Source organism: Mus musculus, chromosome 7 (assembly GCF_000001635.26).
Source record: "Mus musculus strain C57BL/6J chromosome 7, GRCm38.p6 C57BL/6J".
Taxonomy (NCBI): Eukaryota; Metazoa; Chordata; class Mammalia; order Rodentia; family Muridae; genus Mus; species Mus musculus.
In genome coordinates this window covers 104364589-104378919 of record NC_000073.6, presented here as the reverse complement: position 1 = coordinate 104378919, position 14331 = coordinate 104364589, and the positions used below count along the sequence as shown (strand labels likewise).

Here is a 14331-nt window from a genome sequence, read left to right as displayed (position 1 = left end):
TTTGAAGATTCATATTGACATAAACAGACAGAGAGAAGACATAGCATGTGTTGTGGTTCCCAGCACCAGAGAAGACTGAATGTTAGGATCCTGGCAGGGCATCAGGGTCCCTGTGGCAGAAGAGAAAGACTCTTCTAACTTTAGCATGGGGATGGGGGTTGAGTTCATAGCAGAAGCCTGCAGCTATAGATTATATAGTATAGATTCACATGCTGGCAGAGTATGCAGCAACCAATTCAAAACTGTCACCATGATTTGTTTTAAATATGAGAATACCTGAGGTGCTCCAGCAACACCCTCACACCCACACCCAGTGACAATTTGACTCCCAGAATGTTGGTCATATCCAGGCTTGCAGGTGAGACCCACACCCCAACCCCAATGCCTGTCCTAACAGGGACCTCCGTGGGGCCCAGTAAAGGTAGGACCTTTCCACCTAACCAGTGACACACCTTTCTCCAGACCACAACTCTGTCTGGGGCAGAGCCAGCACAGCAGACCCCCACCCACACACAGAGACAGCTTAACTCATAGGAGGTCATGGAAACTGAACAACTCTCTTCTCAATGATAACTTGATCAGGGAAGAAATAAAGAAGTTAAAGACTTTCTAGAATGTAACAAAAATGAAGGCACAGCATACTCAAATTTATGGGACACAATGAAAGCAGTGCTAAGAGGAAAACTACTAGCTCTGAGTGCCTTCATAAAGAAATTGGAAAGATCCTACACAACAGCACATTTGAAAGTTCTAGAACAAAAAGAAGCAAACTCAGGGTTGATATCAACCAATTAGAAACAAAGAGAACTATACAAAGAGTGAACAAAACTAAGAACTGGTTCTTTGAAAAAAAAATCAACAGGATAGTTAATTCTTAACTAATCTAACTAAAGGTCATAGAGACATTATCTAAATTAACAAACTCAGAAATAAAACTGAAGAAAGTAAAAAAATCATCAGATCCTACTACAAAAGCCTATACTCAACAAAACTAGAAAATGTAGATGAAATGGATGATTTTCTCAACAGATAACAGGTACCAAAGTTAAAGCAGGACCAGACAAACTATCTCAACAGTCCCCACACCCCCTAAGGAAATAGAAGCAGTCATTAAAAGTCTCCCAACCAAAACAAAATAAATAAATAAAAGAAAAACAAAGCAAAAGGCCAGATGGATTTAGTGCACAATTTTATCACACCTTCAAAGAAGACCTAATACCAATACTTCTCAAACTATTCCACAAAATAGAAACAGAAGTTTACATTCTATGAAACCACAATTACACTGATACCTAAACCACACAAAGATCCAACAAAGAAAGAGAACTTCAAACCAATCTTGCTTATGAATATCAATGCACAAATACTCAATAAAATTCTTGCAAACTGAATCTAAGAACACATCAAAACAATTATTAACCATGATCAAGTAGGCTTCATCCTAGAGATGGAGGGGATGGCTCCATATACAGAAATCCATCAATGTAATCCACTATATAAACACAACCAAAAAAAAAACTCACATGATCATTCCATTATATGCTAAAAATGCATTTGAAAAATACAACACCCCTTCATGTTAAAAGTCTTGAAAAGATCAGGAATTCAAGGCACATACCTAAACATAATCAAAGCAATATACAGGAAAACAACAACCAACATTAAATTAAGTGGAGAGAAATTTGAAGCAATTTCACGAAAATCGGGGACAAGACAAAGCTGCCTACTCTCCCCATATCTATTCTATATACTACTAGAAGTTCTAGCTAGAGCAATAAGACAACAAAAAGATATCAAGGAAATACAAATTGGCAAAGAAGTCAAGGTATCATTAGTTGTAGACAGTATTTTAGTATACATAAGCAACTCCAAAAATTCTACCAGAGAACTCCTACACCTGATAAACATCTTCAGCAAAGTGGCAGGGTATGTAATTAACTCAAACAAAATAGTAGCCTTCCTCTACACAAAGGATAAATGGGCGGAGATGGAAATTATGGATACAACACCCTTCACAAATAGTCACAAATAATATAAAAAACCTTGATGTAACTCTAACCAAGCAAGTGAAAGATCTGTATAATAAGAACTTCAAGTCTCTGAAGAAAGAAATTGAAGAAGACCTCTGGAGATCGAAAGATATCCCGTGGCTATGGATCTGTAGGATTAATATAGTAAAAATGGCCATCTTGCCAAAAGCAATCTACAAATTCAATGCAATCCCTGTCAAAATTCCAACTCAATTCTTCACAGAAATAGAAAGAGCAATTCTCAACTTCATCTGAAATAACAAAAAACCCAGGATACTGAAAAAAAAAAACTCAACCATAAAAGAACTCTTGGGAGAATCACTGTCCTGACCTCAAGCTCTACTATATAGCAATAGTGATAAAGATCTTGTGGTATTGGTACAGAGACAGGCAGGTAGATCAATGGAATAAAATTAAAGACTCAGATGTAAACCCACACACCTATGGTCACTTGATATTTGACAAAGAAGCCAAAACCATCCAGTGGGAAAAAGACAGCATTTTCAACAAATAGTGCTCATCTAACTGGTGATCTGCATGCAGAAGGATGCAAATTGATCCATTTTTTATCTCCTTGTACAAAGCTCAAGTCTAAGTGGATCAAGTACGTCCACATAAAGCAAGATATGCTGAATCTAATAGAGGAAAAAGTGGGAAAGAGCCTCAAACACATTGGTACAGGAGAAATTTTCCTGAATACAACACCAATGGCTCAGGCTCTAAGATCAACAATTGACAAATGGGACTTCATGAAACTGAAATTCTGTAAGGCAAACAACACTGTCAATGGAGCAAAACATCAACCTGCAGATTGGGAAAAGATCTTTACCAACCCTCTATCTGATAGAGGGCTAGTATCTAAAATATACAAAGAATTCAAGAAGATAGACTCCAGAAAACCAAATAACCCTATTAAAAAATGCAGTACAGAGGTTAACAAAGAATTCTCAACTGAGGAATCTCTAATGGCCAAGAAGCACCAAAAGAAGGGTTCAACATTCTTAGTCATCAGGGAAATGCAAATCAAAACAACCCTGAGACTCACACCAGTCAGAATGGCTAAGATCAAAAACTCAGGGGATAGCAGAGGCTGGTGAGGATGTGAAGAAAGAGGAACACTCCTCCATTGCTGGTGGGATTTCAAGCTCGAATAACCACCATGGGAATCAATCTGGTGGTTCCTCAGAAAACTAGAAATAGTTCTACCTGAAGAACCAGTTATACCAGCCCTGGGCATATAACCAAAAGATGCTCCAACTTATAATAAGAACACATGCTCCACTATGTCCATAGCCTTATTTATAACAGCCAGAAACTGAAAACAACCCACATGTCCCTCAACAAAGGAATAGATACAGAAAATGTGGTACATTTACACAATAAAATACTACTTGGCTATAAAAAATTATGACATCATGAATTTTGTAGACAAATGGATGGATCTAGAAAATATCATGCAGAGTGAGGTAACAGACCCAAAAGGATATACATGGTATGTAATCACTGAAAAGTGGATATTAGCACAAAAGCTCAGAATACCCACAAAGACCATAATGAAGCTTAACAAGGAAGGTCAAAGTGTAGAGGCCACAATCCTACATAGAAGAAGGAACAAATGTCAGGAGACAAAGGGAGGAAGGTACTGGGTGGGAGAGGGGAGGGAGAAGGAAGTGGGGGCAAGACCAGGTATGGGTAGAGACAGAAAAGTCTATAGGGCCAGGATCATGAAGAGAAATAAGTAGTAGTGGGGGTTGGGGGAACAGGGAGAACCACAAGAAAATTCCAGATGTCAGTAATGCCAGAGACTCCCAGGACCATGTGGGGATATCATTAGCAGAAATACCCAACAAAGGGGAGGTAGAATCTGAAGAGACCACCTCCAGTAGATAGATATGGCTCCCACTGGAGAGATTGGGCCACTCACCCATCTCAAAATTTTTAACTCAGAATTGTTCCTGTCAAAAGGAAACACAGGGACAAAAATTGGAGAAAGTCCATCCAGAGACTGCCCTACCTTGGGACCCATCCTATCCACAGATACTATTTCTGATGCCAAGATGTGCTTTCAGCCAGGAGCCTGGTATGACTGTCCTCTGAGAGGCTCTGCCAGCACCTGACTAAGACAGGTGCAGATACTCACAGCCAACCATTGGACTGAGCCCAGGGACCCCAGTGGAAAAATTAGGGGAGGATTGAAGGAGCTGAAGGGGATTGCAATCCCACAGGAAGAACAATAATATCAACTCACTGAACCCTAAAGAGCTCCTAAGCACTAAACCAACCAAAGAGAATACATGGGTGGGTCCATGGCTCCTGCTACATATATAGCAGAGGACTGCCTTATCTGACTTAAGAGGGAAGGGAGAGGGCTGGGCATGGTGGCCCACACCTTTAATCCCAGCACTTGGGAGGCAGAGATTTCTGAGTTCAAGGCCAGCCTGGTCTACAGAGTGAGTTCCAGGACAGCCAGGGCTGTACAGGGAAACCCTGTCTCAGAAAAAAAAAAAAAAGTGGTGGGGAAGGGAGATGCTTGATGCTATAGAGGTTTGATGCTCCATCGAAGGCTGATGCTGAAGGACTGAGCGGGAAGTTTGTGTGTGAATGTAGGAGCACCTTTTTAGAGTCAAAGGGGAGTGTAATGAGAGAGGGGGGTTGCAGAGGGGAGACCATGAAGGGGAATAACATGTTAAATGTAAATAAATAAAATAATTAATTTAAAAGAAAAATGATAATACCCAAACCCAAATGCAAAAATACATATGTAGTATATACTCACTCATAAGCATGCATTTGTCATAAAGTACAGGATAAACATATTACAATTCAGAAACCCAAGAAACTAATCAAGAAGACCTAATGGAGTATGCATGAATCTCACTCTGAAGGGGAAACAAAATAGTCATCTGAGGTGGATGGAGAGAGGGAACTGGGTAGGAGAGGGTAGGAACAGTGGATCTGTGATTGGGATCAGGTATGGGGGAATGATTATGGGAGGGGACTAGATGGGAGAATGCCAATCAATGGGGGGCATCTCTGGAAGGAGTTGGAGACCTAGGATAAGGGAGGTTCTGGGAAGTCTATGGGGTGACCCTTCCTGAGACTTCTACCAGCTGAGGATAAGGACACTGAAGATGCCTCCTTCTGTAGCCAGATGGGACTTCCACTGGAGAGATGGCGACATCAATCGAACCAAGAAACATTCAACCCAAAAATCTGTGCTACATACAAGGTACACAGAGATGAAGAGGAAGCAGAGATTGAGAGAAAACCCAATTAATGACTACTCCAACTTGAGACCCATCTGTATAGGAATATTTTAATAAATACTGTGCCTACTATCCATGCTGTTAGAGTCCACGTAATACTGATAACTCTGAATTACTAATTACTAATTTCCACGTTCCATCTTGGCTGCTCTTAACTCCAGTTAGTCAATTCTCTGGGCCATGTTCTCTTGGCACAGAGCCCAAGGTGCTCTTCTTGCTTCTCTACCCCATGGTGGCTCTTGTCTCTCTCCTGCATACTGTTCTAAGGCATGGAGGTTCTCTCTCTCTCTCTCTCTCTCTCTCTCTCTCTTCTTATAGTCCCAAGGCAAGGAAACCTAAACACCTCCTATGTCTCTTCTCTCAGCTATAGGCTGCTGCCATCTTTACCAATCAGAATTAACTGGGGTCAGGGTCCCTCAGTGTCTTATGTGCAGACTATCTTGTGCAAACAGTTTTAAGGGACCCAAATTAACATTTAAAAAAATAAGTATCATTAGGCCAAATCCACTGCATTCATCCTCTGTGAGAGAGCTAACCTCTGACACTGTTAATGATACTCTGCTATCCTTGTAGACAGGAGCCTAGCATAACTGTGACCTGAGAGGCTTCTTCCAACAGCTGATGGAAACAGATGCAAGGGCCTAAAGCCAAACATCAGGCAGTGCTAGGTTAGTTGTAGGATGTCCTTGGAAAAGAGTATTGCCTGGAATTGGAGACCATTCTGAACACTTAGTTATTTCCAGCCCAAGCTTGAATATGGAGTAAATCCCTGCCTCAAAAACAAATTGTAGGACTGGTGAGATGACTCAGTGGGTAACAGCACTGACTACTCTTGCAAAGGTCCTGAGTTCAAATCCCAGCAACCACATGGTGGCTCACAACCACCTATAATGAGATCTGTTGCCCTCTTCTGGTATGTCTGAAGACAACAACAGTGTATTTATTTATGATAAATAAATAAATAAATAAATAAATAAATAAATAAATAAATCTTTGGGCCAGAATGAGCAGAAATTGAGTGAAGAGGGTCAACCAGAGTGGGGTTGATCTGAGCGAGCAGAGGTACTAAATTCAATTCTCTACAACCACATGAAGGCTCATACCCAACTGTACAGCTACAGTGTACTCATATACATAAAATAAATAAATAGATCTTCTAAAAAAATTGTTACATAATGATTAACAATTCAGAAGACAGGAACATCCTAACTTTGTCAGCAATTGAGTCACAGCAAGAACAACAGTAGAGGCTCATGACCTCAACAAGGTGGGAAATTTAGGTAGGTATGTGGCTGGGGATGGAGAAGTATCTCAGCATCCAAAAGGCCCAGGGTTCAATCCCTAAAAGTCAAAGACCAAAGTAAACAACAATAGCAAAAGCCCATGATCCCAGCACTGGGGAAACTGAGGGAGCTAGATCTCAGGGTCAGGCTGGGGTATACTTTGAGAACATGTCTCAAAGGAAGAAGAGGATAAGGAGGAAAAGACAACAGATACATGAAATAAATTCAAACTACAGAGTCATATCTGCTGTCACTCATCGTGCCTTATTTCAGTAGATCTGAGAATGTAGGGAAATAATGAGAGAGGCAAACAGGAGAGGGGATGAGACAGGTGATGGCCGCTTCTCCATTGTTCCTTCACACAGATTGACTTTCTTTAATTAACTTATTTTCTTTCTTTCTCTTTCTTCTTCTTTCTTTCTTTCTTTCTTTCTTTCTTTCTTTCTTTCTTTCTCCCTTCCTTCCTTCCTTCTCCCTTCCTTTCTTTCTTCCTCTCCTTCTTTCTTCCTTCCTTTCTTCCTTCCTTCCTTTCTTCCTCTCCTTCTTTCTTCCTTTCTTTCTTCCTCTCCTTCTTTCTTCCTTTTTTCTTCCTCTCCTTCTTTCTTCCTTCCTTTCTTTCTTCCTCTCCTTCTTTCTTCCTTCCTTTCTTTCTTCCTCTCCTTCTTTCTTCCTTCCTTCCTTTCTTCCTTTCTTTCTTTCTTTCTTCCTTCCTTCCTTCCTTCCTTCTTCCTTTCTTTCTTTCTTCCTCTCCTTCTTTCTTCCTTCCTTTCTTTCTTTCTTTCTTCCTCTTCTTCCTTCTTCCTTTCTTTCTTCTCTCCTTCTTTCTTCCTTCCTTCCTTCCTTTCTTTCTTTCTTTGTTTCTTTCTTTCTTTGTTTCTTTCTTTCTTTTTCTCTTTCTCTCTTCCTTTCTTCCTTCATTCCTTTCTTCTTTCTTTCCTTTCTCTCCTTCTTTCTTTCTCCCTTCCTTTTCTCTTTGGAAAGTTTCACGTGTTTCCCATGCTGTCCTGACATCACCATGGCTGAGGATGGCTTTGAGCTCCTGATCCTCATGCAGCCAGCTGCAAGGCAGTGGCATCCTGTGCCAGTTTGAATAACAATGGCCCCAAAGGCTAAGATTTTTGGACACTTGGTTCTCAGTTATCAGGACACTGTTCAGGAAAGATTATATGCCCCAGTACAGGGGAACTACAGGGCCAAAAAATGGGAATGGGTGGGTAGGGGAGTGGGGGGGGGGGTGTGGGAGACTTTTGGGATAGCATTGGAAATGTAATTGAGGAAAATACGAAATAAAAAAAAAGGAAAAAATTTTAAAAAAGAATTAAAAAAAAAAGAGTGGGGCATTCTTGGAGAAGGTATGGAATAGGTGCAAGCTTTCAGGATTCAGTAGATTCCGACCACCACCACCATTCTCTCTCTGTCTCAAGTTTGTGTCAAGATTGTGTCTCAAGTTGTGACTTCTTACTTCCTGCTCCAGCACCCTGTCTCCCTGCCTGCTGCCATGCACCACACAGTGGTGGTCATGAACACTACTGTGAGCCCCAAATGAAACACTTTCCTTACAATTTGTCCCAGTCATGGTGTTTATCACAGCAGTAGAAGAGTAACTAAGACAGACCACGTGCAAGAGCCACCACACCTGATTTTGTACAGTGCTGAGGGTCCACCACTAGGCTCCATAATGGGCAAACACTACTCTCAGAGAAGCCCATTCACAGCCCTACAGAATTCCACCTTCTAGTCAGGGAATGTTATAGTCGTAGTACTGGTCTTTAATACAAATCCTAAATCAAATGATCTCCTGAGACATTCTGGTGAGAGACTCCTGGAAGGGGAAAATGAATGAATGGAACAGATCAACACTGTGAAAGGACTAGGTCTCTTCAGCCACAGAATACATAATCTGGGGACATCATGGGACAGCTGGAGAGCCCTCTACAGCTCACTACTCTCTCTGCTGTGAGGGTGGTGAGGTGTTTCTCCCTGGCTCTGCACATGACTCCTCCCCATCCTGTCCCTGATGGGTGGGAAATCTTGCTTGTGTGGCAGCTTCCCTAAACTGCAACTTCCTTCCTGTTCTCATCCTGTAAGAGTCCAGCTCCAACCTCAGAGGAACACTGCAGCTTTCTGTTCCTAGCCTTGTTTTTCCTTCACTTTGGGACACACCTGCCACCAGGGCAAAACCCAGGCAGGAGCTCAGGTGCAGGAGAAGCCCATGGGGAAGGCTTTCTTTCCATCACTGGCAGATTTCCAGAGGGTCAGGAACTTTTTGGATGATTGTATCATGAGTCTGAACAAGTGACATAACAAGTTCCTGTAGCTCTGAGAATGTCTCAAGTTACTGGAAGGCAGAGCTGACCTAAGGCAACTGACTCCCTCTGGTGGTAAAACCCCAGTTAATGATGGGGTACCACCCTGTTGGTTGGTAGTTTGGTACAAGTTCCTCTTTCTCAGTTCCTACCTTTAAAGTCTGAACTTTCATTTCTCTCCTGGCTCACCAGAGAGCAACTTAGTGACTGAATTCTCAGGACATAGTCTTTGGCCTCCATTTGCTCCTCTCCGCAGAGTTTGGGTCTCTCAGTTGGTGTCTGAAGATGTGAGAACAATTTTAGGGTGCAGAGTTTGGAGGAATTTATAAGAAAACACTGTCTTTGCTCTGGTGAGTTTAAGTTGAAACTGCGAAAGGGCTGGGAATAAATAATGCTGGCCTCCTGCCGAATGTTGTGGGTTGAAGAGCAAGAGGGAGGGGTAGCCTGAAGAGGATGGCTTTCAAGAACTGGAGAAGTCCTGTTTTTTTTTTCCAGGTGAACTTCAGACTCTTCTTTCTCATCCATCTTTAATTTTGAGTTACACCAAGAACCTCTTGCTTCAAGACAGGCACTTTCTCCTCCCTTAGGAGAAGTTAAGCCAGAATGGTGTTTGAAACAAGAGCTTAAGGTTTCTCTGTGTAGTAGTATATTTACCCATGATTCTATGAACACATTCCTTTTGCTTCTGGCTCTGTGATTGGAAGTCCTGATCTTTCTGCAGCTTCCTTCCATTTACTTGTACTATGAACCAGCCTCAATTCTGTTCTTCTGCAAAATATACTAAGACAATGGTGGCACAGAACTTGTGGAAGTAGTCAAGCAATGCGTTAGTTAACTAAAGGTCCACTCAAAAGAGGAAACCCTTACCTGACACTGCTTGGGTAACCAAGAACCAGAGAGTATATAGCCCATAGACATATGGTAAAACACTACTGGTCCAGAAAACACACAAACACTTTATTTTGTTTTGAGTTGTGAATGTGTATGTCTGCCTATGTGAATATACATTTGAAGGGAAGGAGAGCCTGTAGTGGTAGAGGTGCTGGACTGTCTGAAGCTGGAGTTACAGGTAGATTGATGTGAGCTGTGGTATGTGGCTGCCAGGAGTAGAAGTGGGTCTTCTATAGAAGCAGTAAGCACTCTTGACCACTGAGCCCTTTTTCCAGTCCTAAGTATGGCATTTTCTTGATTCATTTTATTCATTGTTGATTTAATGTTATTGTATGTGTATCAGTGTCTTACTGGACATGTGTTTGTTCACCACTTGAATGCCCTGTGCATAGAGATGCTGAAAGAAGGTGGCAGTTACAGAAAGTTCTGAATCATCTTGAAGAACTAGGAACAGAATCAAGGTTTTCTGAGAGAGCTACCAATGAGCTAAACCCATGAAACATCTGTCTAGCCCCTCCTATAAACATTGTAACAATATTCAAACCCACAAGGTCAGGTATCCTCATGTAATTGCACCAAATTCAATTTCTTTCCATATTTTTATAGTTCTGTGAGCAGATATTTCATCTTACAGTGATTATTTCCCTATTATGTTCATTCTTGGTTTTGATGACTTCATAAATATAATTATTCTTCTTATTTCTTTTCCTAAAATTGTTTATTCATTTATTTTCATCTTATGTAAGTAGTGTGTCTGCATGCAAATCTCTGCACCATATGCATGTCATACCTACAGAGGCCAGAAGAGGCTGGACGATCCACTGAAACTGAAGCTACAGGGGCTGAGAGAGCTACATGAGGGCTGGGAACGGAGCGATGGATCTCTGCAAGAGTAGACAGTGCTCTGGCCACTCGGGGATCCCTCCAGAACTTTCCCTTTGTTCCAATTTATCACTGTTTTCAATAGAGTCATAATAGCATTGAGCTTGCCATCCTCTGCCCTCAGCCTCCCAAGAAACCAGATTTAGAGGCCTGCACCAACAAACCCAGCTTCTTCGTTTCCTTTCCAGGTTACTCACTATTTGTGACTTTTCTTCTTTCTTTTCTTTTTTTTTTTTTTCCTTTTTTTTTTTTCTTTTTGAGACAGAGTTTCTTTGTATAACCCTGGCTGTCCTGGAAGTCACTCTGTAGACCAGGCTGGCCTTGAACTCAGAAATCTACCTGCCTCTGCTTCCCAAATGCTGGGATTAAAGGCATGTGCCCGCCACTGACTGGCTTTTTTTTTTAAGATTTATTTATTTATATATAAGTACATTGTAGCTGTATTCAGACACATCAGAAGAGGAGTCAGATCTCATTACAGACGGGTATGAGCCACCATGTGGTTGCTGGGATTAGAAATCAGGACCTCTGGAAGAGCAGCCAGTGGTCTTAACCGCTGAGCCATCTCTCCAGCCCATGACTTTTCTATATGTAATATTACAACTTGCATCTTTACTGAGCTCTTTGGCTTTTCTTTCATCTGTAAGACAACTCTTAGCTGCATGCCTTTTATTTTGTTTTTTCAATTTCTACTTATTCCAAGTACTTGCCCTGCTGTGATGAATAGAGGTGATAAAATAAGTTTGCTTGTTTTATACACAATTTTAAAGAAAAGGCTTTCTATGGCCCCAATTTTGTTATATGTTAGCACTGGGCTTATCATTTTTGGCTTACCAATATGGACATTTACTTCTATTTCTAGACAGTTTTAGAAATGCATTTCCTGAAAAACAGCATATATTTTCAAATACTTCGCAGGCAAAGAATGATAAGAGTTTCTTTTGTGGAGACTGAGTGTTGTGTCAATGAGACAAGGTATCTGTGTAATGCTAGGTGTCCTGGAACTCACTCTACAGACCAAGCTAGCCTTGGATTCACAGAGATCCTCCTGCCTTAAAGGCATTCACCATTATCACCTGGCCAGCAGGAGTTTCTTGTCTTCAGTTTGTCAGTGTGGTGTGGCTTGTCCATTGGTTTTTCATGCTGAACTAATATTACATGTTATTGGGGGCACAAAATTTGTATCCTTTGAAATATAGTTTTTGATATGGTCTTGAACTCGGTATCATGCTGGCATATGTACCTGGTATCACCCATCAATGTTTTTGCCAAATTTCTCTACCATGATAAAATCTTAACATTTGCAGATACAAGATTCCTCAGAACCCCAAGAAACTAGGAGCATAATTCCACACAACCTCTGTTCTGGCTACCAGTTGTCTCCTAGTGGCCACCACTTTTTTTCTTTGGTGACCAATAAGAAAGAAGACTCCAGAGGGATAAAATTTTCATCTTCTCAATGTATTGAAGACAAATGTCTTTCCTAAGTGATCATCCCTACACATCTAGTGGAGAGATTAATGTAACCATGTGAACAAACACAAATGTACTCTTTTTATTAGATGGCAATCAGAGAAATCATTCTGTATGTGCATCAGGACATGGGAATGATTGCATTACAGGTCAGCACTAGGTATTTCTGGTAAGAAACTTGTAAGGAGGTGATCAGAGTGAATCACACTGACTAATGCTGAGAGAAGAGGAAGTTCAGTGGGCAGAGACATGAGTAGTTTGGTATTTGTAACACTGAAGATAGTGCTGAGAAAGACAGGGAAGGAAGAAAGGTTACACAAGGTTGCTGAAAGGAAACACTTTCTTTTTGTATGTCCATAAAAGTGAAATGACAATCTGTGCATGAAACATGTTATTTGGGATAACCTAAGAGTATAACTTGAGAGTATGACAAATGTCACTAAACCCCTTTTATATTTCTTCCTTTGTTTTTTAGCTTGTCATTGTAGTCCTTCCTTGACTTCTGCACTGGGTTCATTCGGAACCTCTATTTCGTACATGGCCCTGTTTCTCCATCCTTATCACATAGGCACCTCAGCAGAAGTGCTATGACATAGGATTACAGCAACGATGGCCTCATCAATCCTCGAGATGATAAAGGACGAGGTAACCTGTCCTATCTGTCTGGAGCTCCTGAAGGAACCTGTGAGCACTGATTGTGACCACAGCTTCTGTCGAGCCTGCATCACACTAAACTATGAGTCCAGCAAAAGCAGAGGCACAGAAGAGGGCAGCTGCCCTGTGTGCCGAGTTCGTGTCCCATTTGGGAATCTGAGAACTAATCGACAAATGGCCAATATAGTTGAGAGGCTCAAGGGGTTCAAGTCCATTCCAGAGGGGGAGCAGAAAGTGAATGTCTGTGCACAACATGGAGAGAAACTCCAGCTCTTCTGTAAGAAGGACATGATGGCCATCTGCTGGGTTTGTGAGAGATCTCAGGAGCACCATGGTCACCAAACAGCTCTCATTGAAGAGGTGGACCATGAGTACAAGGTAAGAAGCAGGAGGGTACAGGAAACAAAGCATAAAACAGTAACAGATGGGAAAGCTCCACTTTGTGTGACAAGGTACTTACCTGCATATGATAGACTTGAAACTTGATATGTCATTCCATTCTTTTTATAACTTTTGAGACCTAAAAAGACGTGATGATTTATTCCACTGAAGTGTAAGTGAATCTACCTGGACAACAAACACGAGGATAGAAAAAAGTATTTTAGAACTGTTTCTTTGAAGTTCAGGTGATGTCCAGGAGCAGAACAGCTCCTGATTTATTCCATGGTTATCTCCTTACAATGTTAATGTCAAATTCAGTAGAAGGACCTCAAATGCAGTCAATAGACTTTAAATAACAGGGGAGTAAACACATGGCACACAGCAGTGAAGAGAATGTGTACATGGCAGGTGAAACGTCAGGGAAGAGAGGAAGGTTTCCATAATAAAATACACAGAGGCAGGTTCTGTGTTGGAACTTTGTTTTTTGTTGTTATTGTTTGATTTGAAGCCCAAATATAAACTCATGCAGAGGGTCTGCAAGGGACTGTGCCAGATGGGATTCTAGAATGTGAAGGAGAAGTAGACATATGTCCCCACGCCTAATCCTGAAGCATGTGTAACTGATAGCTACTTGAACTGAAAAATTACTTTTCTTCAAGGGAGTCACACTGGGGAAATAAACTTAAAGAAAGGTCCCCATGCCCAGCAATAAACACATAGCCAGCACAAAATGCACTGAGCCCTTATTTGGAGGAGGTTCTTTCTCTCATAACAATAAGTCAGAGCTCCCCCCCCCCATCCTTCTAGGTCCTTTGCTTTTATATTATGGCGACAGCTTTTATGATATTCCCTTGTTGGGAATCTATATGTCTCTCCCTCTATGTGCACTTCTTGTGCTCTTTACTTAGCTGTTTTTCTGGTTTCTTTGTTTTGTCATATTACAATGTATTTTTTATTTAACTTACTATATTTATTTTTATTCTGTTATTATTCCTTGTATGCCTTTTTATTTTCCCACAAGAGGCATAAGGGGTGTGGAATTGGATGGGAAGGAAGGTGGAGCGGTACGGGGAAGAGTAATGGGACGAGAAACCTTAATCAGAAATATTGCAAGGGACTGAAATAACAGCTTAGCACTTAAGAGCATTGGATGCTCCTCCAGGGG

General features: G+C 41.2%; 1 protein-coding gene across 3 annotated transcripts in view; it reads left to right on the top strand.

Moving 5' to 3' along the window:
* The first annotated feature begins 9038 nt into the window (after positions 1-9038).
* Positions 9039-14331, top strand: part of Gm38525 (predicted gene, 38525) — a 15323-nt gene continuing 10030 nt past the window's right edge. For all 3 annotated transcript variants that reach the window (XM_006508379.2, XM_006508380.2, XM_011241953.1), the window contains exons 1-2: positions 9039-9235; positions 12607-13163. In XM_006508379.2, the coding sequence (XP_006508442.1) occupies positions 12741-13163 (423 nt within the window). In that variant the 5' untranslated portion in view covers positions 9039-9235; positions 12607-12740. The remainder of the gene's footprint in view (positions 9236-12606; positions 13164-14331) is intronic.